Raw genomic sequence first — 25,355 nt, forward strand, 5'->3', positions numbered from 1 at the left:
ACCTGGTCTGTGGGTTTCCCTTTCTGGCAGCTAGCTCTGTTCTTCTGGCTTCAGGGTGGCTTGGGGTTTGGTCTCTCTTTTTAACTTTCATTTTGGTGGAGGCAAGGCCTGGCTCCTACGTGCCTCTGAGGGGCACTTGAGCCACAGGTGATCCCCGCGTCCCTCACGGTGTTGTCCTCCCTGAGCCCCAGTCAGGAGTCTGAGCCTCCTTGTGTGAGGGGACAGCAGGTGACTTCCGTTCCCTCTGCAGTCATGGCAACTGGCATCGTTAGCAGCAGCACCCACGCCTCCTTGGGCATCTCTGCAGTCTCCGATGCTCGGCCATCCCAGGGCCAGGCTGCTGTCCCCTCTGCCAGGGCCACTGCCGCTGAGCACAGAGGTCCTGGTCCTTCCTCTCCCTGGAGCCCCTGGACTTTGACTGTCCTTGTCTTTACCCTGAGATTTACAACGCAGCCTCTGGGAATCTGTGGTCACCTGGAGCAGGCGGACAGCTTGATTTTGTCCCTAGGGCCAAGGTGACCATCCCTGATCTTTAGGTCTCGTTCTCTGTTCTTTTTTGAAAAGAGTTCCTAGTCCTGTTTAGTGGGCTTTTGACCTATCGGGGGTTTGTGCACCCCGAGCTCTGCGTCCTCCTCCAGATCCCGATGACTGGGTATCCGTTCCAAAAGCTTCCCCTCCAGGATGCCCACTCATTAACTGGACGATATTTAAGTTGACTGGGCTGAGAAGAGAAAGGTTGATATTTTTACGTAATGTTGCCTGACCCCTGGGCAAACTAGGGGACCAAGAACGAGGATCAGTTAATAGATCACTTAACTACAACACTCGGTTGATCTTTTCTGCAAGAGAGAAGAGAAACGGGGACATCACTGTCCAGGCTCAGACATCCATGGCTTTGCACCAACAGGAAAAGCAGGAAAACCCGCCACACATGTGTTATTAAAGGTACTGAACCAACAGCATGGAGACTGCAGTTGCAGAGGGTTGTTGCCTCTAAAACTTTCTTTTGATACCAGGGACTGAACCTAAGGGCGCTTAACCAATGAGCCACACCCCCAGCCTTTCTTCTTCTCCTCCCCCTCCTCCCCCTCCTCCCCCTCCTCCCCCTCCTCCCCCTCCTCCCCCTCCTCCCCCTCCTCCTCCTCCTTCTTCTTCTTCTTCTTCTTCTTCTTCTTCTTCTTCTTCTTCTTCTTGAGACCAGGGTCTTGCTAAGTTGCTGAGGTTGGCCTTGAACTTTCAGTCCTCCTGCCTCAGCCTCCTGAGCCTCTGGGATTACTTGTGTGTGTGTGCTTGGCTAAGATTTGACCGTTTTTCAGAAAATCCTGATGAATTTCTTAAAGGGAGCCTAGCCTCACTTTTATCTGAACGTGGAGAGATGTGCTGCTCCCCTGACGAAAAGGAACGTGTCCTTAAGAAAGCAGAAGTGATGGATGGAACGGCAAGGGGTGCTCGCCAGCCCGGGGAAGCCAGGCTCCTTGGCAGCGGCATCCTGAGATGGAACAGATTTGACTGGGATGGCTCACCTAGTGACATGTGTGGCAGATGGGATGAAAAGATGTCTAATGACGCCGGTAAATGATGACAAGGTTAAGAGATAACTCAGGAAAAAGGAGCAGCCGCTGTCTGGGAATAGATGGTCAGATTCTCATAAGTGCAGGAAGGGGCGGGCGGGGGGCTTAATGGCCGTGTTTTGTGGCCCAGGCAGACCCCAATAGTCAGAGGAAACTGCAAAAGCTGGAGGTGGACCTCAGGCTCCCTGGGCGACCTTGGCAGGGCCTTTCAGGTGTGTAGCAGTCAGCGGTGGAGACAGGGCATGGGGCAAGGGGGGGGGGCAGCAGATCAGAGAAAAAGATGCTGTTTGGCTCCCCCAGGCTTGCAGACCACCAGAGACCTGGCCAGGAGCCCAGAGGGGCAGGGCCACGCAGGGTGCACACTGCTCCATGGGAGGACGGCGACAGGGTTGCCCTGACCACCCCAGAGGACCCCTCAGGAAACGCCCCACTCCCCACCCAAGCTCCTGTCTGGAAATGATCTGGAACAGCGAGAAGCCTGGGGACCCTCCGAGCTCCTCTGCTGCCACCAGACATCTGGATAGCTCAGGAGGAGCCCTGGTAACCTCCTGGTGGCCGGGCCCTGCAGAGCCACCAGGGAACCTGCGGGAGACCTCAGGCTTCCCTTCAAAGGAGCTGTAACCAGCACCACGGGATGGAGCAGGTGTCCCTCCCGCTCTGCTGGCGCGTGTCACAGGCCTGGAGGCTTTGTCTGAACATGGATCCAGTTCTAGGGCACAAAGCCCGCCCTGCGGGACCCATCTTTCTAGGAGACTGCCACTGTGGCCCTCTCTTCCACCTCGGCCTTCCCTCTCCCCTACGTGGTCCTGGGTGGGCCACGGTGACTGTTTCTCTGGACTGTGTGTCAACTTTTGCCAGCTGTTGCTTTTCTCAGCTGCCCGTCAGGAACGCCCTTCAACTCACACAAGGACGGTCCAGGGTGTTTTGCAAGCTGACCCTTCACCCCAGCTTCCAACTGAAAGAAAACATTTGAATGACAACTAGAACAAAGACCCCCAGCCACTGGGCTTGGCTGCCAGGTGCTCCCCGGCCTTCTTTAAGGCTGACAGTCGGGGCCTTCCGAGTTGTAGGGGTGACACCAAATCCCCGATAGCGACCTCTGCTGTTCAACAGAGTAAAGATGACTCCCAAGGAGGGGACCTGAGGTGACAGTGGTGCCTGAGGACACCTGGTGAAGGACAGCCAGGCCCCCTGAGGCTCCACCTGTGTGTGAGGACGTCACTAGGCCAGGTCCCGGCCACCCTGGGAACACAGTGGAACCTGGTCCTCTCGCTTCCTGTCCAGTCAGCCTGGGAGGGTGTCCCCACCTGCTGCCTCCTCAGAACAAAAGCCCTGTCCCTGTATCACTGTGCGTTCATCTAAGTCTTGTCTCTGGGAAACACGGGGACCTGCAAGGGCGGGGGACAGAGGACCTGATGGTGAGGAGCCCTGGTCACTGTGGGGCATCCTGGCCTCAGCCTCTTCCCCAAAGGCCAGGTGAGGGGGAGCTGTGAGGGCAGGAGCGTGGCCAGGCTCCCTGCTGGCACAGACCATGCCCAGCCCCGGAGAGATGTCCCCAACTGAAGAATGAATGAGCAGAACCTAGTTAGAAGGTGGAGGGAACAGAGAAAAAAGGGACAGGCAGAGAGATTCCAAAGGAAGGGGAGGAGGGGAACATGGCGGGGGAGGGGAAGGGGAGGGGGAATGCAGTCCTGTCCCAGGGAGATCCCACATGGACCCTGCCTGGGGACAGCCCTTGAAATCTGGTGCTGGGCAGACTTGCACTGGGACTATCAGGGCGGGAGGACCCTTTATCCAGTCCCCTTTACCCTGGAGCCTGGGGCCTGGTGCAGTTGAGGCCCAGGGTGATTTGGTGGTAACCCCCTGGGGGACACCATGGGTCTGTCACAGAGCACAGCAAGTGCTGTTTCTACCCCCAAGCCCTGTCCTCTCCCCCCAGGTGGGAATGTCTGTCCCCGGGGGCCTCTCGCTGCCCACTCAGCCCTCTGATGCCGACCAGGGAAGATTTGCAGGTCCTTTGGTGCCACCATCTAATGGCTTTATGAAATATCTATATCCAGTAAAGAGGAGCCGCCGAGCTCTTCCTTCCAAATGCAGGAAGCAGAATAAAAAGGCGAGAAACTGCCTCTGTGCCCGGCCATGAGGTCCCCCACCCCCAGCCCCCAGCTCTGCCAGGCCAGTGCAGGGCTTCGGGCTGGCTGGGGAGGAGCCTGCCCTCGGGGACCACCCCTCCTGTACACACAGCTGGGCCCTGTACCCCAGCCTTGACTCAGACCCGAAGGGACCACATGGACCCTCACCTGGATCAAGATTCCCCCTTCCTGCCTGGCCCACCCCCTCCCATCCCCCAGACCCTCAGCTGCCCACTCAGAACTCCCTGCGGGCTGGGTCCCCGAGGGCAGGGTGGGCTCTTGCTGACTGACGTGCTCTAAGCCTAGTACAGGGCCGGACAGGCACCTACGGCTCTGTCATCTACAGCTACATCTGTACCCAACCCACACGGCACGTAGGAACGAACAGGTTTGTTTCACTGTGGCCACAGGTAGGTGCTTCCAACCCCTCCCCCACTGCCTTTTACCAACCAGGGAACGGGAGCCCCAGGGATGCTAAGTAAACTGTCCAAGGCTCACCGCTGGCAAGGCGCACAGCGGACTTTACAATCCCCAGCTTTAAAAGTCATTTGGCTGAGGCAGGAGGATCGTGTGTTCAAAGCCAGCCTCAGCCACTTAGTGAGGCACTAAGCAACTCAGGGAGACCCTGTCACTAATAAAATACAAAGTAGGGCTGGGGATGGGGCTCAGCGGTTGAGTGGCCCTGGGTTCAGTCCCTGGTACGCCCCTCCTCCAAAAAATGTCATCTGGGGCCTTGTGGGTCACAGGCCCCTGAGCACTGCTGTCCAATGACATGGGGGGGGACACAGCTCCACATCGCCACCTGGCCCACCAGCCCCAACCTGGCACTCTGCTACCCACCCACTGTCCTGCCTCATCCAGGCAGGGGTGGCCACTGGCTCTGGGTGTCCCTCTGCTTGCTATGACACTTGGTCAACAGCCTCATTCCCAAGACAAGCTTGTGGCCAAGCCCCTGAAAGTCCAGCAGACACACAGTGGCAGGTGGACAGCGGCTCACATTGGGAAGGAGGGTTCTTCATGCACGAACACCCACTTCCCCCTAGGAAAGAGCACGTCTGTCACCCTACAGGGTGACTTCTGAGGCCTCAGTCCCAGCAGGTGTCTACAGGGATGGGCCAGGGCTGGCCCCGCTGGGCATGCTGGGTGGCTCTCATATCACACCTGGCAACTCTAGGAAATGCCAAAGCACTGGTTCCAGGCGAACATTTCATTCTGCTCCAGGGTCCTCCCTCTGGTCCCTCTGTGTCCCCTCCACCACCACAGTACGGCTCCCCCAGGCGCGGGGTTGCTCACACAGACACATTTTCTTAGTTGACAAAGGTCTCCTAAGAGGCCCAGGGATAAGCAGTCAAAATGGCTAAAACAATCACAGCCTCTGTTCAAAAATATTCAATGGCTCCCCATTACCTTCTGAATTAAGTCTAGACCAATACCCCGGGTCCAGGCTGACCCCAGCCCACAGGCCTTTGGGTTCCTGTAGCTGCACCTTCCCTGGCGCCCCCTAGCTGCCCTCTCCTGCCTAGCCCATCCTCTCATGCCATAACCACTTCCCAAACCCCGCTGCACCCTCAGGGCCCATCCTAAATGCCCCTCCCTCTGAGAGCTCCCTGACCACCTGCTGGTCCTGACCTAGGAGCCCCTCACTAAACCCCTCCTACAGCACACAGCGCCGTCTGTGCTCCCGAAATCTGCCTGTGGGTGTCCCACGTTGACCCCATGGAGAAGTCTGCGTCTAACCAGCCTTGCACCCTATGCTGTGCCTGCAGTGGGCGCAGGCTCTTGCCCAGTTGAGCAAACTCTGTGGTTCCCATTCCCATCCCCCTGTGGGGCTGCTGCCCCCATCAGAAGGCCCACAGTGGGCAGTGGGCAGCCACTGGGCAGCTCAGGTTGCCCGGGGGCAATGCTGGGCTCCTCCGCATCTCCCGAGCTTGGAGCTCTTACCAAAGTCCCTGAGGACAAAACTGGAGGCAGAAGGAGGGCCTCACCCAATGTCCCCCAGGTGGAGAAGAGTGGCCTGGAGGGACAGGTGGAAGACGCCTGGCACCCTGAAAACTGGCTGAGAGCAGCTGGACACTCGCTCAGTCACAGTCAGTAAATACTTTTTTGAATTTTTTTTTAATTTAACCAGGGATTGAACCCGGGCATTTAACCCCTGAGCCACATCCCCGCCCAGGGCCTCGCTGAGTGGCTTAGGGCCCTGCTAAGTTGCTGAGGCTGGCTTTGAACTCACCATCCTCCTGCCTCAGCCTCCGGAGCTTTTCCAATGGGCCAGCTACTCTCCCAGGGACCAAAGTGACCACCATAGGCACGGCAAGTCATTGCTGGAAGGTGACTTGCAATCGGAACAGGGAGACAGACAATCAGGGAGAGAAATAACTGAGTCCTGTCATTTCGGACAGTGGGAAGAACTATGGGGACATAAGGTGGAGCCGGGCTGGAAGGGGCCACATGGCCAGCTCAGACTGGCGTGCCCAGGAGCAGAGCAAGGTGTGAGGGGTCTCTGGGGCAGTTGCTGGTGGGGTACCAGGAGCTGGGCACCCTGGCGAGAACTGCATGGCTGGTCATGAGGCCTAGGGGGACTTGGGGGGCCCTGTCTCTCCTTCATCCTCCCTTAGTGGTGGTGCCTACAGCCCAGGAGGACAGGGGCCGGTCAGTGTCCGCCTGTGGCCAGCACCTGTTCCTGCCACCCGCGTGTGGGGAGAGAGGGAGCCTGACTTACAAAGCATCCCTCTGGTTCCTGCTCCTCCCCAGCGTGGGCATCAGCGGCAAAACTAATTCCCTCATTTGGGCCTTCACAATTGCGTGTGGAGGGCCTGCCTCTGAGATGGACGTGCTGGCACAAGTGTAATTTTCTTCTGGTCACAAAGAGGAAAAGGAAAAACTAAACACGCACGGGGGGGGGGGGGGGAATTCCAAGGGTTAAGACAAGGTGAGCGGAGGCGGCAGGCGATGGCCACCTTCCTTCTGGATGGACCAGGCCCAAGTCAGAAGTGCTAATCTTTTCCTCCAGGCCACAGCAGAGAAGAGTAAGAGGGGGACCCCTGCCGGTTTCTTTTGAGCACTTAACTCCATGCCATCAAATCCACCAAGCATTTCCCGCACTTTGTTTCATTCCGTCTTCCCAACAGCTCTCTGGCACCAACACCCATACTGTCCCCATTCTACAGATGAAGGAGGGAACTAGGGCTCAGAGAGGCCAACCGACTTATCCAGGGACGAACAGCCACAGTGCTGGGACAGGAAACCATCACTGCCAACTCCAAGGCAGGCAACTTTTTTTTTTTTTTTAATTGAAATAGGGTCTTGCTATGATGGCTTGGCTGGCCTTGAACTCAAGCGATCCTCCCATCTCAGCCTCCTGAGTGCTGGGCTACAGGTGCACACCCATAAGCCTGGCAAGTCATGTGCTGCCAGCCACCCCACCCCAGCTCCTTCCACGGGGGAGGGGGTCCTCCTGCAGTTTGAGAGCTCCAGAGGGACCCCCCAGGGAAGTCCCTCTTGCCCCAGTGGCTCTGCCCCCTGCCTCTACCTGGGGAGGGTGGGCTATAGGTGAAGTCTCTGCTTGCCCAGGAAGCCCCTCAGCGAGACCCACAGAAACTCAAATAAGGGCGTTTCACAGACCCTCAAAGAAGGACCCTGCTCCCTCTTGCTCAGGGCCCGTCTTGGAGGTGAAGTGGTCAGCCCAGTCACGGGCTGAAGGACGGGGCAGCACAACTGCCCCAGACACGGCTGCCACGGCCCTCTGCCCTCTGATGCCCGTCCCAATGGCCACGCCCCTCAGTGACCACCGTTCCCACAGGGGCAGGGCCTCCTGTCTCTTGGTCCTTTCCCCAGGAGCGCTCTTTTTGTCCCGCCCGTCTTGGTGACCCAGTCCCCACACCCCACCACCACCTCACAGGGCACGTGCCAACACTGTCCCCAGGCACCTCTGCAGCCTGTCCCTGTACCTCACTGGTGCCCCTTATCTTGGTCTTGTAGACGTCCATCTACTGAGCCAGGCCTTAGGTCCCCATGGACTCCCACCTGCTGGTGGCCTTCCCCTCAATCTCCTCCAAACACAGCCCTGAGATCCCTGACCCCTTCCCTGTGGGGACGGACGCCCTCCACTCTCAAGGAACTCACTCCCCACCTGACAGTCCGTCCTGCACCTTCTCTCTTCCTGTGTCCTCACACACGCCTGCGCGCGCGCGCGCGCGCGCACACACACACACACACACACACACACACGCAGCCTCAGTACCTCCCTGCATCCTTACTCCTGCCCACGTGCTCTTCCAGAAACTTTCTATGGTTCAGGCAGAATCCCCCGAGTCCCTCCCAGAGCCGGCCCCCATTACACACTCACACACAGACACACGTGCACACTCACACCACGCTCGGCCCCCAGCACCCCTCCCCACCCCGTCTCAGCCCTCGTGGTGCCCTCGGCACCCCCTTGCCAGTCACCTGGGTGTCTCTGCCCCTGGCAGGGCAGGCTGGCAGGTACATGCTCGGTCCCTGCCACCAGCACCTGCACCCCCGTCATGCATGCGTGCCCGGACGCCCCACGCGGGGGGCTTCTGCTCTGAAGCAAGGCGGGCCCAGCTGCCTCCTCAGCAGCGCTGGGTCCCGGGAACTGAGGCAGCGGCAGGCGGCGGAGAGGAGTTCTGCTCCCATGCACAGATCCCGGAGAAGGGCAGCGGGACAATTTGTTCAGGAAACAATAGCATGTTCCACACGCCACGAGGATTGACGGAGCGGAAATTTACATGGGGATGCATTTTTAAACAGCTCATGAGCCCCGGTGCTGCGCTGGTGATCCCTTCCCCATTCATCATTGCGAGCCCCAGGACACCTGGAGCTGGGCTGGGCTGGATTCCACAGGAGGCACCTGGGAGCCCCAGGCCCCTTGGTCCTGCATCCCTCCAGGGGCCCCTGATCCTGCATCCTCCCGGGCTGCAGACAGGAATGTTCAGACGGAAGCTGGGGGCAGGAGGGTGGGTTTAGGTGAGTGAGGGTGAAGTGTGGCAGGACACTGCTGCTCTGAGCGCTTTGTGGGTGTTCCTGGGTGGCTGTGTCCCTGGCAGAACTGGGTGCCAGTGGCTGCAGGGAGAGGACCTGCCACTGGACTGTGAGATAAGAAGGCGAGTGATCCGAGGGGCCATGGTACCAGGGGGTGGGCAGTGGGGTACAGAAGGGGGGTGGGGGGATAAACATTCAGGAAAGCTCCTGGCGCCTGCTCTGGGCATCTGTGGGGCTGTGGAAGTGGGGCTGCTGACGAGGCTGGGTTGAAGGCTCAGAGCACACAGTAGGGTGCAGAAGCAGTTAGGAAAGGGTGAGACCCCACTGGGGACCTGGGAGGAGCAGCCATCACTGCATCGCCAGTGCCCATGGCAGACATGACTAGTGGATCACAGCACCGAGTGCACCCTGTCCTCGGGATCTCCGAGTCCCGCCCTCCTGGCGGCTGACGGCAGGTGGAACAGCATCACGCTCTCTGTTGGGCTCTCTGCTCCCGTGGGTGACCAGAGTGCTTCCCCCAGAGGGTGCCGAGCAAGAGCAAGACCAGCCACAACCGGCCTCAGAAAGGATTCCTGGCTAATCACAGAGCTGCAAACATGACGCTGCTGCTCCGCCCTCAGGGCCCCGCGGTGGACTTGGGTCAGCCCTGGGCCAGGGCCTGCGTGCTGCCCCCTGCCTCCCGAGCCATCTGCCAGCTCTGGTCCTGCTCTGGGCCAGCAGCCCAGCCTCTGCCCAGCTCTCCTCCTTGCCAAGTGCCCTGGTCCTGCCCCTCAGTCTTCAGGCCCCTCCGAGGTCATGGTGCTGTGGCCTGGCACTACACCAGGAGGGCTCGTCCCCAGATCTGCTGGGGCTGCGCTTCTCACCCAGCCCCCTCCACTGGCAGAATCCCACCCAGATTTGTCAACGCTCACCGATGGCGGTGCAGAGAACAGACCCCTGGGTGGAGAGCCTGTGCTGAGAGGAGGCCGAGCAGAGGCCGGGAGGTGCAGGACGGCTGGGCTCCGGGAGGCTGGAGCCCGGAACCCACAGGCCTGGCTGGTGGGTGGCCCGTGGGGAGGAGGCGGGGGTGTGGCAGGCGCAGAGGCCATGCTGTCTGCCCTTCTCCACTTGGACATTCACTTTCCAAGGTCAGGAACCTGCTTGCCTTGCTCCCCAGGGGTCCCCGCTCCTAAGCGGTGACTTGGGAGTGGTGATCATAGGTGGTGGCTTTTTAGCAGAGAAAAGTCAGGAGTCTCAGATCCTAAACCGAGGGCTTCTCAGGAGGAAGAACACCAGGGCGAAAAAGAAGGAGACAGCAAGGCAGGAGGTGCCCACTGGGATCTCACACATGCCCCAGAGGCTCGTGTATGGGAGGATGGGCTCCCAAACGGGCAGGGGTCAGAGGTGGGACTTCGGGGATGAAACTGGATCGTGAAGGCTCTGCTCTCATTAGTGGGTCAATCCACTAATGGGGTCATAACTGAATTAACTTTCAAATGGTGATGCAAACTGTGGAGGGTGGGGCTCAACTGGGGGAAAATGGTCACTAGAATGTGACCTGAGGGGTCTCTCCCGGGCCCTTCCTTTCTGATTGTTCTCTGGGAAGAGAGGAGGAAGAAGGAGAGAAAGGAGAAAGAGAGCAAGGGAAGAAACGGAGAATAAAGAAGGAAGAAGGGTGGAGGGACGACCACAGTGACTTCCACTCTGACCCTCGGTGTCCTTATCTGTAGGGTGGGGAGAACAGGGGCAGCCCCGTGGTGGGGCTGGGTTAAGGAGGTGCTGCCTGTGAGGTACTTCAGTTCCCCGGCACGTGGGAACTGCTCTCCCAGTAGAACAAGCTTTATGGTTCCTTCCTCCAATTCTAAGCATTTCCAAACACGCCTTGCCCTGGGCCTCCCACCTGCCTGGGCTGAGACAGACAGGGCCCTGTCCAGGTCAAGGTGAAGGGGCAGTGGCCTGAGGCCCTGCAGGAGGGTGCTCCAGCCCAGCCAGCCCAGCGCCAGGTGGGAACCTGTCAGTCCTACAGCTGGAGGAGGCTGACCTGTGCTGGGGGTGGGGGGGCGTCCCCAGGCTCTTCCTGCAGGTGCTGTGTTGATCTTCAGCTCCTGTCCCCCCTTTTTATTTCCCTTTACTTTAAAACCTGGAAATAAAAATTGATGGGGAACAAATTGCCCTGGCCAGCAGCTCTGTGCTCACAGGAGTCGTCCTGGGGAAGAACGCACCCTGTCAAGGGCTGTCAGGGGTGCAGCAGCCCCTGCAGTGCGCCTGAGGGTCCCCAGGGCCCCCTGCTGGGGAACTGCCTGGGGCAGGCGTGGGGTGCGACTATGGCCACTTGCTTGCCTGCCTGGTGAGGTGCTTGTCCTTAAACACTTGTCCTTAATCTTTAACCAGCAAGAGGAGTCATATTTTTCTCAGAGGAAAATCCTCAGCCAGATAATGGCTACAAAATGGTAACAGTAATTTACTCTATTTAGTCCTTCCTGAATTCCAGGCATTATTTTAAGAAATGTATATGTATTTGACACATTTAATCTCCACTCCTACTCTATGTGACAGGAACTAATACTATCCTCCCTTGATGGATGACACAATGAAGCTCAGAGAGGTTAAGCAACATTCTTGAAGTTGCACAGTAGTCCTGAGATTCTGTTATGAGCCAGACCTGAAGGTAGTTGATTTGCATAAGGCATTTCCTTTATTGTTGGTGATTGTTGGTTTTGTTTAACAAATTGCTGAGCACTTATGTGTTAGATGCACTTCAGTGTGTGTTTGTTTTTCTCCCCTTAGAGACTCGACATTGTCATTTTTCAGATGAGGAACTGAAGCCAGAGAGTTTCAGGAACTTGCTGAGGTCACTAAACTGAAGAGGAGGAGCCAGAATTTGAACTTGGGTCTGATTCAAGGCCAGAGCTCTTGATCCTTGGGCTGGGTTGACTGTCAGGATGCCTGCCCTGTCCTGGCTGGCCATATGGCTTGGATAGGTCACTCCGGTCCCTGTGCCTTGGTTTCCCTAACTGCATGAGAAATGGGCTCTCCAGCTCTGCCTTGGGACGCTGCGGTTCTGGTCCTGCTGGGCCAGAAGCTCTGTAGCCAGAAGCTCGCTGGTGGAGGAGACGACTCTGGGATTTTTTGAGCATCAGCTACACACACGTCAAGTAAGGAAGCCGGGAAGTGCCACAGTCAGCCTTGGCCTTCAGGGACCCTGTGCCCCGGGAGACAGTCCCCACAGGGCGAGAGAAAGGACCAGCATGGTCAGAAGTTGAGGGCCAGGGACGGATAGACTGAGTGACAGGAGAGCCTGAGGGCAGGGGGAAGAGGGGACCTGGCGTCAGCAAGCGCTTCCTGAGGAGGGGAGCCTCTGGGAGCAGGAGGGCTAGGAAAGGGTGCGCCAGGCCAGCCACTCGTTCCCGTCTCCATCGGGTGACAGAGCCAGGCTCCAGGGCCTCCCAGGCAGAGGCGGTGGCCAGCCAGGCCCCCAGGAGCCCATGGCGAGGGCCACCTGGACAGGCCCTTCCCTAGGGACCAGGAGGAACTCCCGACCCAGCCACGCTGCCCTGGGTGGGGACAGAGCCCAGCTGGACCCTCTGGCCAGGTAGGGAGCTGCTCAGTGTCCCCGGCAGGGAGCAGCGGAGTGGCCGAGGGGCAGGGCCTTCCACCGCCCTTCCCCCAGACCACCATGGATGACATGGGGCCGGAGCTGAGCGGCCCAGTGAGGAGGTGCGCCTGTCCCTGGACAGAAGGACACCAGGTGAGGCGCTCCTTCCCGAGCGTTCAGACACCTCTCCCCATGCCTGCCGCGGTGGGAGCCGCGGACAGCGCTCAGGGACCCCAGGGCTCCTTCCCGGGAGGCCTGGGCCTCTCTGCCTCTCTCCCCGGGGCTGGAATGATGTGGGAGCCCACGTCCCGAAGCTGCCTTTGCTCCATGGGGGCTCTGTGGATCCCTACCCCAGATCTGGCCCCCGAGCTGGGATCCGGCACAGCCGTGACCACAGCTCCCAGCGCCACCGAGCCCCGGGTCCGCGGTGGGAGCCCACTTCAGACCCCGTCTGGCTCTGCTGCCAGCCGCTTCCTGAGCTGGCCTCTCGGGCAGGCTGCCTGTCCCCGACCCTCTCCCCAGGCTGAAGGCAGCCCTCAGGCTAGATCGGGGGACACCCAGCAGCTTGCTGTTCTAACGTGGCCCATAGCTGCACCTGGGCCCCGCGGTCAGTGACCGGCAGAGCTGAGAGCTGCACCCTAGTCTGTCTGTCTGTCTATATGTCTGTTTGTCTCTGTGTCTCACACACAGTTGGGTTTGAGGGAAACTCAATTCAGTGACTTAAAAAAAATCACATCTGCTCACCAAACCCAGCAGGCTGTGACACAGAAAGCCATTTTCCCAGGGAAGTGGGAGGAGGGCGGGTGGCCGGGGTGTGTTCGATGGTCACAATCAGGACGTGCGGGCCTCTGGGGCCAGTTATCCAGCTGGGACTACGTGGCAGAGGAGGGGAAGAGGAGGGAGCCAGGGAGCTGTGGAGACAGAGTGTCTAAGGCTCACTAAGTGGGGCCTTACGGGCCCTGAGGATGGGACAGAAGGGAAAGGACAGTCCAATCAGCCCCCTGGGGGAGCGGCCACACCAGGGCCGGGGAAGCTTCTGCCGCCACTGCAGCCCTCCCAGGTCCCCACTGTCTGGCCCCTCCCTCTGTCCCCCTCCTGTGGGCTCTCAGGGGACAGCCAGCTCCTGGCCTCGTGGGAAGGGAGGGAGAGGCACCTGGGCCCTGCCCAGGCTCCAGGGACACGTCCTCACTCCAAGGTGACTCGGTACCGGGTGGCACGCCCCAGGCCTGCTGTCACTGGCGGGCACTGACCGGGTCTGCACGTGCTGCTCGCTAATGAACCATATTGATTCCACATTCTCCTGTTGTCCCCTAAATGGCAAGCCACACATCTGATAGATTAAATACCCACACGATTGCCTGCCTGACATCTCCATCACTCCACCCAAGGGTCCCTCATGGATTTTACAGCCCCACATGACAGAAGAAATTAAGGTCAAAGTCCGTCCTAGGAAGAATAAATCACCCATGATCTCTAAGGCCAGCGGAAGGCTAGCCCAGCCCTCACTCGCCCGGGCCACGAGGGGACACTTCTGGAAGTGCAGGGCCCAGGCCTGTCCCCCTCATCCCGGCCCCTGCTCATCCCCACTCCCCACGCGGGTCCCCGTTCTCTCCCTCCACGGCCAGAACGTCCTCACACCGACGGGAGCAGCCCACCCAGAGAGACTGCTTCATTGTACAGACCTGCTCTCCGCCCTGGCCTCCTATTCCAAAAATGACCCCAGGAGGCAGAAGGGCTCCGACGCACTCTCAGCATTTTGCAGATGAGGAAACCGAGGCTTGCAGAGAGAAGGGACGGCCCCGGGTCACCCAGCAGGCAAAGACCTCAACCTCCTGACTCAGGTGCGCAGGTCTTGCTATGGTGGGAGACATGGGGCTCTTTTGTCCTGGTCTGGCTCCCCGCTGGGTGGCCGGTGGGTGGGGCGCACCTGCAGGTGTCCCCGCAGGCAGAGGGAGCTCAGCTGGAAGGTCAGCTAGCAAGGGTGACGTTTCTGTCCCTCACATCTGAGATGACACTGTCATCTCATGGCCCCGTGGTTTTGCCAGGTTCTGAGGGAGAGGCTCGGCCTCCATGAGGAGGCTGCATTGTCTGGGCAAGGGAAAGGGCCTTCACATCCTGGAGACGGCTCCCCCTGCTCCCTTCCTCCCCCCCGGGAGCCCCGGAGCCATCTGGCAACCCCAGCGTCTCTGCATCTTAGTGATCTCTGTCATCTGGGAAATGGGAGCCTAGTTTCACCCTCCCCGGCCGTCACAGGGATCCCACGTGATGACATACAGACAGCAGGTACTTAGCACTTCCAGTTAGTCGCATCATGTGTTTGGCACTCCTTCTGCCCTGGACATGCGCTGGTTCACTGACCTTCCATAACAAACCCACAGGAACTATGGCTACCGCCCTTTTCCAAAAGAGGAAACCGAGGCACACAGACTGAGCACTCGTGTTCCCCACCCCCACTTCAAAGTTAATAGAAGCCATGACTTTTTTTAGGGGTGCATAGGCTCCCTGGCCAAAAAAACAACAACACACACACACACACACACAAATGCACATTTCTTTGCAGCGAGGCACAGTCACATGACCAGGTTCTGGACAATGAGAGGAAAAGAGACATAAGGCATTTCTAGGAGCTCTCTTTAAGAGGGAGGGGACATGGCCTTCTTCATTTCCCCTGTCTTGTAGCTTGAAATGCAGGTGCAGTGGCTGGAGTTCTAGCGCCCATTCTGGACCATGAAGACCACACCACAGGGATGGTGGGCAGCCTGCGGGAGCCACCCAGACTGCTCCCTCTAAACTGCTTTTATCTGGGAGAAACATACACCTCCATCCTGCTGGAGCAACTGTTTGGGCGTCTCCATTAGTAGTAGCCATATTGGTCACTGCAGGTACAAGTAACCAATTCAAAGTCACATAACTCAGAAACGACCGAGTCCTCTAGGAGCCTGGGGTCTCTACCGCTCTGCCTCCTGGGAGGAGCACTGGAGAAAGCTGGGTCGATACCACCATCTCCATCCTGACGGTTCTCACTGTCATGGTCAGATGGTAAAGCAGAAGAGGACCCCAGGAGATCTCCAAACCTAGGCTGGCATCCATTAGCTGCTCATGAAATCAATTTAGTGGGTCATGGGTAGCAATTTAAAAACATAAAATCCAGTTGGGGGCAGTGGCACAGGCCTGTAATCCCAGCAACTCTGGAGGCTGAGGTAGGAGGATTGTGAGTTTGAGGCTGGCCTCAGCAACATAGTAAGATCGTGCCTCAAAATAAACAAATAATAGAATAAAATAAAAAATATGAGGCTATATTATTGCATGGAGAAAGGAAGGATTGTTTTGCTCTAGTGACGTGTGTATGTGTGTATATCCTGAGGGTCATACAGTTAATACAATTTTTATTATGGGTTGTGTTAAAAAAAATGGTTTGAGGGGCCAGCGTTGTGCTCAGTGGTGGAGCGCTTGCCTAGCATGCACGAGGCACTGGGTTCCATCCCCGGCACCACATAAAAATAAACAAATAAAATAAAGGCATCCTGTCCATCTACAACTAAAAAAAAATTTTTTAAATAGTTTGAAAAACACCCAACAAGCCAGTGCATATAGGACTCAGAGTCACTCCAGAATCCCCCGCGGGACTGCCGCTCCCATCGCTCCAGCAGCACGGGGCTTCCACAACCCGCAGGCCCAGCTCCATCTCAGCTCTGTGGCCGCCACCTGACTCCCTGGCCTTCCTCACTGCTCTCTGGACTCCCGCAGGCTGAGCCCAGGGGCTGTTCCTTGCCCTTCACCCCTGCGTCCCCCAGTCCAGGCTGATGGCCTCCCTGCGCCTGGCACAGAGGGCTCTGACAGGCCTGTGGTTGCAGCGTTGATGAACTCCCTCTGGCTCTGGCCATATAGAGCTACCCATTGTCGCCTTGCCCAGGGGGTCCATTTTCTTCGCTCTGGTGTCCTCTGAGCAATTGCCTGAACAGGAACAATCAGCGGTCAGCCTACGGAAGGGTGACTTCTGACAGGCGCACAGTACAGGAGACACCGACTCTCGGCACGGGAGGGGACTGTCTGGGGGCAGGCGGTCACGTGGGGTTAGCACAGGGGGACCTGGAGAGTGTCCAGCACAATCCCTTCATTTTCCAGATGAGGACACTGAGGGCCCTGGAGTCGGGGACCTGTTCAAGGTCACCCTGTGAGTGAGCAGCTGCTGCCTGGCAGGCAGGCTCGTCCTGGACTCTGGTGACCGCAGATTCCAACAGGAGGCTGGAGCCCAGCTGGGGGTGGGCGTCTGACAGTGATTGGCTCAGGGGAGGAGAAGCCAGGGGCATGGACAGATCCGGATTTTTAAATTTTGGTTATGGGGATTGAACCCAGAGGCACTTAGCCACTGAGCCCCATCCCCAGCCCTATTTGTGTTTTATTTAGAGACAGGGTCTCCCTGAGTTGCTTAGGGCCTGGCTAAGTTGCTGAGGCTGGCTTTGAACTCGTGATCCTCCTGCCTCAGCCTCCCAAGGCCCTAGATCTGGGTCGGAAGCTTGGCTTGGACACCCAGTAGCTGGCTGACCTTGGGCAGCTCGGTTACCTCCCTGGCCTCCGTTTCTCCCACAGAGTGGACACAGAAGAGATGGATAATGCGCTGAGTGCGCCCATCACCCGACCTGATCCACTAAACTCTGAACGCCTGGCCCGAGGGAAGCTGCCTTCCCCTGCTTTGGCAAAAGGCAGAAAAGCAGCAGATAAGCTGGGCGGATTCTGGAGGCACCAGAGATGGAGGCTGTGGAGCGTGTCAAGAACCCACAGCAACAGTCTTCTGATCAATTTGCCAAAAAGATCAATGAGTTGGGGGGCTGAAAACACTCAGACCTACCCGAGGTCCAGCCAGTCCACCCTGGGGGCAGAGCCGGGGAGCCCCAACTTGACATCCTGGAGCCTGGCCCTGCCGGGTTCCTTCAGTGGGAGAAGAACTTCCCTTAGCACCTGTCCCACCTCCCATTCCAGTCCATTTCCGTTTTCCGGACTGATATTTAGATTAAGGAGATAAGCACGGGCCAGGAGCACTGAGGCCTGACAGACACCGGACTCTCCACCTGTCAATCACCGCCAGCCTGCTGGGTCTCCAACGCCCCCCAACCTCTGCACCCCGGCCCCTCCCACTGGAGACAAACCAAGAGTGGGATGACAGAGGTACCCCCTAAATCGGGGAGGCAAAGGCTAAAAAGGCCTTCCAAGCCAGTTTGGGGGCAGGGCGGCTGACCCACTGTTTACTATTTGTGTGTGTACCTCTCTCTCTCCCCTTGGTCCTCTCCTTCCTCTCCCCTCCCCAGGCTGCAGATAAAGAATTCAATTTTCTTTTAAACGGTGGGGAAATTGGAAGAGATTTTGTTCTGTTTAAGCACAGCTGGAGTCTCGGGTCTCAAGGGGTTTGAGAACAATGAGATCAATTAAGATGCCAATGGTGAGGGGTGTCAGGAGGGGGTGGGGACAGCACGGCAGGTGGGGGTGGGAACTCCATCGACAGGGGAGGAGGCGGCCCAGGCCTGGGGGGAGCATGGGTTCTGAGGTGCCAGGGCTGCCCTCCCTGCACTGGCCTGCCCACCCTCTTGGGGTTCTGTCGAAGTATCCAGATGGGGCCTACCCACCAGGCTGTTGCCATCCCTCAGACTTACTAATAATTCATGTTGGCAATTTCTGTCACCAGCTTCATACGATGGCAGAATCAAGCTGAACCCATATGGTGATACGCCGTTGAGGCTGCTGTCCCAGGAGGCCACAGAAACCCAGGCACCTGGCCCACAGAGGCACTGGCACTGCATGGGGGCCTCCTGGGGTTTGCAGGCCCTGGACCATGACCTCGATGGACACCATCTCACTGGGCTGCTGCTGAGTCAGGACAACCTGCCCAGGGCCTGTCTGCAGATAGAAGCTGAGGCAGGACCCCAGCCCGGGGCGGTGCGCCCACAGCCAGCCCTTTCTACCTCAAGCGGAGAAGGTACCTGGTCAGCTGGGTAGAGACCAAGGTGGACGTGCTCTGCTGCTCTGGGCTCTGGCCTGAGCCACCTCCCAGCTTCCCCCCTCCGCCCGCCATGCCCCTCTCCCTGGTCTCTTCTCTAAGCAGCAGCCACGCGGTCCCCAGATGCCCCTCCAAGGGACTCATCCCCTCCTGCTCTCTGCCACCCCCTGCCACCCCTTCACGGCAGCTTCCTCACGGGAGGCGGCTCCTTCCAGATTTCCCAGGTTCTCAGCCTGGATCCCACCCACCTGCCTTTCCACCTGGGCCCTTTCTCCCGCTGCCCTCTGTGGGACACCTGTCCAGCCTGGACACTTGACGTCAGGTCAGGTGGCAGCTGCCCCGGCTCTGGCACACTCACCCCTGCCCAGCTCCAGTTTCTCCCGTGGCCCTCACCCCCTGTGATGCTCTGGGTTTCCTTGTTCACTGTCAGTACCCTCTGGCATGGACAGGGACGTCTGTCTGGTCCGCCTGTCCTGACCACCACTGTCATCCCTGGCTCTGGACATACAGTGGCTAAATGGAGGCAGCTACATGTGGAGGTCACCTACTGCCCCCAGACAGTGCAGAGCCCTGCTCTGCGAGGGGAAGGGGACACATAGTCCGGGGAGTACCCGGAGGGCCCGTGGCCCCTGGTCCTCCCTAGCAGCCTTCAGGGAAGCCAGGGTCCTCCTGCTCACCTGTCCACAGAGCTAGGCTGAGGGCCGGGCAGATTTTAGCCTTGACCTTGGAGTCATATCCCCTGATTAGGCCCAGGAGACCCAGGGCTCCTGGAATCTGGTGGTCTCGCTGCTGCCTCCCTCCCCTGGCCTTGGTTCCTGGGCTGGGGTCTGCGTCCCTAACCCCTGGCTGACCTACAGGCACTCAGCAGGCAGTGAGTCCACCTGTCCTTGGAGGAGCAGAAGGCTGACTCCCAGGGAGGAGTGAATATGGCCACAGGGTCACCCAGTCAGCGGGTGGCCTGGCACCTAGGCCCCGGGGCTCGGGGCCAGCATTCTTCCCCATGTGCTCAGAGCCCGGCCCACAGTGAACCTGGGCCAAGAGGCCCTCTACCTCAACAAACGTCTCTGCCGCTGACTGGCTGGGTGGCTGGGGTTTGTGGGTTACCCTCCTGGTGCCTCAGTTTCCCCACCAAGCCTTTGCCCACCTTCTTCTTCCATCGCCTCCCTCCAGGAGGCTACCCTAGAACCCCCGACCCCTAGAGTCAAGCCTGCTCTGTGCTATACGCCAGGTGGGACCCTGAGGGAGCAGCTGAGGGAAGGGCCTTGGCGGGGAAGGGCCTTGGGTGGCCGGGCAAGCCCCGGAGTGGGACAGCAGCCAGGAGAGCAAGGCTCAGAGCACACTGGGGGCCTGGGGAGGGGAGAGGACCCAGGGTGAGGTGGTAGGGAAAAGCAGAGGGGTGACGGGTGGGGTGGGGGTGGCAGGAGGGAGGCTGTGAGGTGGTGGGGGCCAGGGCTGGAGGCCTTCAACGCCCACCAGGCCCAGAAGGCTTGAACCCTGGGCTGGGGAGGTGGCAGCAGGAACTTGGGTCTCCTCCCTGCCTCCCTCCCTCCACGGACAGCTTCCTGGCCCCAGCTGGACAGCCTCAGGCTGAAGTGGGGTTTGAAGACTCCCTCCTGTCCTTCTCCTTGTTCCTGCATCATGCACGAGGCCAGAGGGCAACCACGGCCTGGGAGCCTTGATCACAAACGACACCTCTGAGGGGGGCTATGGGACCTGGGCAGCTCTTGGTGTTTTTAAGACATCGATTTTCATGTGAATTCCTGGACATTCTTTCCTTTGGGAGTTGGGGGGCGGGGTCTACATCGAGGTCACAAAAGGCCAGCAGTTTCTGCCTGGTTTTCTTGGGTTGCTCCTTCTCCAGAGCCCCCCTCTGGGGTGTCCCCACCCAGAACCCCATGCTGGAAAATGCCCCAACCACATGGATAAGCCAAAGGTGCTTGGGGGGCAGTCTTGCTCAGCCTGTCCTTCATCCAGAACAGCCCAGGTACCAAGGGGGAGTGGTCACCATTGAAGTGGACCCTCCAGGCCCTGCTGGTCCAGCCTCCAGCCGGAGGAAGGGAGTCACCCCAGACCTGAGGGAGCAGAGAAGGCCCCCCCATGTACCTGTCCATATTCCCGACTCACCAAATCCACGAACATGGTAAAACAGCTGGGGCTTTGCTGCTGAATTAGGGGTGACTTCTTTTCTTTTGTATGTGTGTATGTGTGTGTGTGTGTGCATGTGTGTGTGCGTGTGTGTGTGTATTGGTTGTAGTTGGACAAAAAAGTTTATTTTTATGTGGCGCTGAGGATCTAACCCAGCGCCTCACACGTGCTAGGTGAGCGCTCTACCGCTGAGCCACGACCCCAGCTCTAAGGGGTGATTTCTTATGCAGCATTAGGAACAGAAAGAAGCAAGATCCCCAAGAACACAGGGACTGACACCTCACTCAGAGAGGGCATGAGGTATTTAGCCAGCGTCTGGAGGCGAACACAGAAATGGATGAGAGCCCTGGATTTTGAGCAGAGAATGGCTAAACGCCTGTAGCCACGCCAGCTACACAATCTGCTAAGCTCGGGGCAACAGGAGCATCGGGACCCTTGCTCAAAGAGACTAAGAATTCCAGACGGCAACGGCAGAACAGGAAATCAAGGTCAGGGTTCTCCTAAGTCCAGTCCCCTGGGCAACTGCACAGGTGCCACGCAGGCAGCATCTATTGTCCCCTCCCTCTGGAGAGTCTCCATTCTCCCTTGGATCCTTCACTGGGTTCTGCTCCTTGAGGCCAAAGCCCCGGTGGTGGACTCCAGACTAGAACTCAGCCTGCGTGTGGGTGAGTGCACCGAGTCTGGGGAGTCGGAGCAGAAGGCAGGGCGTCTGGAAACCCAGAGAGCCAGGATTTAAGAGCCAGTACACTCTGACCTGCACGGACCCCAGAGTAAGATGGAACAGACCTTCTTGGATAAGAATCACAACAACGACAATAACAGTACCAGCAATCACATCTGCCATTTATCCAGAGCCTTAGAATACACTAAGTGCTTTAAACGCCCCATCTCTCTTAATCATCGGGTATCGTTATTATCATTACTACAGCAAGCTCTGGGGACTGGGGCCAGGAAGTAGCTCAGCACCTGCACAGGGTCTCAGGGACGGCAGGCAAGAGCCAGGATTTGAACCCGCGTCTCTCTGCTTGCGAAGCCTTGCTCCCGGCAGTGGCTGAGGCTGCCACGAGGTCTTCGTGATGTGGCAGAGCTACGTGTCCTTCTGCTGTGGAGCAGCAGGACAGGCAGGACCCAGGTGAGTCCTGGGGAGCAGCCCTGATGCTACCTCAGGGAACTGGCCCTCCCAGATAACCTGGGCCTAAGTCCACTGCCTGGACCCAGCAGCATGGTGGGGGGTGCTCCCAGAGCCCTCCTGCTGGAGGTGCCCCCAGTCACCGCGCTGGGAGCGAGGCCCTGTGGCTGGACAGCTGACTCAAGAGGCTGCTGGTGTGCAGTCCTCCCTCTGAGCGTAACTGGGCAGGACTGAAGCTGGCCTCCACCAGGGCCAGCCTGGGACACTGACATGACCACCCTGTCCTTGTGGCAGAGACCCAGAAGGAGATGCTGCGGAGCCAGGAAACACTGCGGTAGCACCTGGCCCAGTCATCTCACGGGGGCCTCAGAGGCTCAGTGACTTGTCCTGGTCATGTGCTGCCCAGGGCAGGGCCAGGGATCCCAGGGTGGTGTCCCCGCCAGGGCTGGTGCTCTAGGAAGGCTCAGCCTGGAGGTCTGGTGGCGGCTGACATTTCCAGTCCAGCCACTTCCTGGCTCTGGGGCCCTGAGCAAGGCACTTAACTTCCCCAAGCCTCAGTTTCCTCATCTGTAAGGGAGAAGGTCGGCCTCTACTCAACAGGACAGAAGTGACATACAAAGTGTGCGGCTGGCCGTAGGGGCCCAGAGGGAGCCCAGAGGGAGCAGTGTACAGTTGATGGAGCTGTCCTTAGAGGTCACCCTGCCATCCCCTGCCCGGGAGCCGTGTCCCGGCACCAGATATGGAAGGAGCCAGGGGTACGTTCCAGCCCACCTTCCTTGCTGCACAGGGGAGGTGCTTAGGAGAGAAGCTGGACTCAAGGTCACGACTTTGAACTTGACATTCCCACTCTTTCTCCTCCCCCAGTAGAGTCACACCTTGTTATGACCAAGGGCTTCAGGGGTCTCAGAACCTGGGCTGGGGAGGTCCAGGGAGCAGGGAGGTGCAGCTCCTCCACCCTGCGGGGATGCCCAGGCTGGTGGTGACGGCCACCCCTCTGCGCCACCCTCAGACCGCCACCTGGCCCAGCACAGGTGACCTGCCACAGAGGCAGGGCCATGCCAGGTGGGGGCTGGGGAGGACCAGCAGGCTCTGCTCCAGCCTTCAGTGCAAATTAATCCATCTTCCTTTTCTTCATAATTTTTTTCCGGACACAACTGCCCATGAAACATTTAAATAACATCCAGAAAAGGTCAGGGAGAAGGAATTTCACAGTCCCTGCACAGGCGGCGACAGCCTCGGCCCCTCCTGTGGCAAAGGAGGTGGGAGATGAGGCCGACCCCGTCGAAGCAGAGTGGCCAGGAAACGGGCTGCCTGCTAGGAGGACTGGAGGCATCCGTGGTGCCTCCTCTCCTCTCTACAGCAACGTCATGCCCATTCTACAGGTGGGGAAATGAAGGCTCCTAGTGTGTGTGCACAGATCAGCACGCAGCAAAGGTGGGACAGCAGAGCCCACAGTCCTATCATCAGAGGATGAGTGGCCCCTTATATCGTCACAGTCTCATAACCCTTGGGGTTGGGAATAAGGAGAGGCAGGCAGAGCTTGTGTGAAGGAAGCCAGGAACCAGAGACTGGTGTCACCTGGCAGCCCCAGGCGGAGCTCACCTGCTGAGCACGGAGAGGACCAAATGCCCCGAGGGCCAGCCCTGTCTTTAGCAGGCTCAGAATCTGCTCCAGCTCTGGATGAAACCAGGTGTGAGGGGCTTGGCTCACGTCCACCAGGGCCACTCCTCAGGGCCAGGACTGGACCCAACACACCTGTCTTTGGTGCCACCCGTCAAGGCACGTGCCTTCTCACGCTTCAGCCTCAGCCCTGCTCCGTAGGTTTCCCCAGCCCTTCCCAGGCCTGGAACCCGGACCCCCAGACAACGACTCCATCCCCAGCAAGAATTCCAGGAAGGAATCCTGGACACACTCCAAGCCTGGATCCCACACCAGGACACCTGACCACAGGCTCCTGACCTACAGCGGGGAGGCCTCTGCCCCTGGCCAGGCCCCCAGCACACGGGCTGAACGGTGCCCTTCCCCCTGACATTGGAGGGTGGACAGGAGGCCACAGACACTTCCTTTTGGGTCCAGGGAACCAAGAGACTGGAGCCTCTGGTGCTTGCTCTCAGGCCATCCTAAAAGGCCAGAGGATGGTCCCGGGGCCTCGGGCACAGGAGACGTTCTGCTGAGGACACTGGCAAAAGCCGAGGGAGACAGGCGGGAAAGCAGGGCTAGGAAGAGCAGCCGCAGCAGACACACTGTTTACATCTGACGGCCTGACTAGCCAAACATCTGTTTGAAATATTAATAACTGTCAGATGGGAAGGGCCCGGGGCTCAGTGCGGTTCCCTACCATCTGTCTGCAGAGTAAACACACTTCAGACCGTGGGGAGTGGGACGGCTGGCAATGTCAGCTCCCAGCGAGAAACAGCAGCCAAGGACTGTGGGGGGCATCAGGTGGCTGGGAAGGGGGCTGCAGCGAGGTAAGTGCCTCGACATTTCCTGAGCACCTACTATGGGCACGACCCTGAGTTGTGTGGCAACTGATGTACTCAGCATCCAAACCCGTTTCTTTTAATAATAGACACCCCTTCTCCGTTTTCAGCCCATATCATCAGGAACCCCAGCCCCTAGCTCCACTAAGGGGAGTAAGACCCATCCCTGGCGTTTCAGAATCCAGAGGATTGTTGCCAAAAGCCCACAAACGAAGAATCAATTCTGGGATTTGGGCTGGAATTACTGGAAAAAGAAGTCTCTCCCCACGAGGATTGATGAACCCGTAAGAGCTAAACCTGCAGGTGCTGGTGCCCAACTCAGCCAATACAAAAGCAGAAGCTGGCACTGAAGACAGGCTCCTGCTCAATTGAGTGCCTGGATGCAGCCATGCCTGAAATCACTTATACCTTCAAGTTACGTGAGCCAATCTTTTTTTTTTTTTTTTTTTTTTTTTTGCTTGAACACTTAAGGGTTTCTTCACCTTGCAACCAAGAGTATTAACCGATATAAATGACACTGAGGGGCCCCTTATTAAAGGGCTAGTCCCAGACAAGAGCAACCAGAGATGCCCAGGTACTTAGAAGGACCCCTCTGTGCTCAGATAGGGGAGGCTGCCCTCCTTAGAGAGGCACTTGTTTCCCCCATCAGAGGGGGCTTCCAAAGTTCCCCCCGAGCACCCAGAACTAGTCCCTCTTAGGGAAAAGCAAGAAAGCCAAAGGATCCCTGGCCCAATCTCTGGCTGCTCCAGGCTGGTCCCTTTCCCTTGCTGCAGCCCTGGCCAAGGAGCCCCATTGTGGAGAGTCCAGGCCCCTCCATTCACAGCCCTGGGCAGTTGGGGGCATCTGCTTCCCTGAGTGCCCAGGGTCCTCGGGAATACCTCTGGCTGCCTCCCATGGCCTGTCAGAGGAACTCAGTGGCCCCGCAGGGGACTCACCAGGACTGTCAGCACAGAGGTCCCCACGGTGACATTCTCGTACAGGCTGACATTGTACAGTGGCTGGCTGAAGATGGGCCGGTTGTCATTCTCGTTGATGAGGGTGATCTTCACCTTGGCGTAGCCCACGTGGTCGGGCACACTCTCATTGGCGAAGAGCTGGGGAGCAGATTGGGGCTGGTAAGCTCCCAGATGTTCTCAGAACTCTTGTCCCTCCCACCCCCACTAAAAGGCCCCCCAGTTCCTTGGCTGGTGCCAGCACTGGCTGGAGTCACTGCCCACCTCCTGTGTGCTGCTATAAGGCCCTCCGTCATTGTCACAGGGCCGGGGTGGCCACTGAGTCTGCTCTGGGGGAGGGGCGGGGGGCTGGACAGAGAGGAGGTGGCCACAGAGACT

General features: G+C 58.5%; 1 protein-coding gene across 1 annotated transcript in view; it reads right to left on the minus strand.

Moving 5' to 3' along the window:
• Positions 1–25,355, minus strand: part of LOC114089402 (cadherin-23) — a 213,280-nt gene that overhangs the window by 58,896 nt on the left and 129,029 nt on the right. Inside the window, exon 10 of the mRNA XM_071611711.1 lies at positions 24,960–25,118. Within this exon, the coding sequence (XP_071467812.1) occupies positions 24,960–25,118 (159 nt within the window). The remainder of the gene's footprint in view (positions 1–24,959; positions 25,119–25,355) is intronic.

Source organism: Marmota flaviventris, chromosome 4 (genome assembly GCF_047511675.1).
Source record: "Marmota flaviventris isolate mMarFla1 chromosome 4, mMarFla1.hap1, whole genome shotgun sequence".
Lineage (NCBI taxonomy): Eukaryota > Metazoa > Chordata > Mammalia > Rodentia > Sciuridae > Marmota > Marmota flaviventris.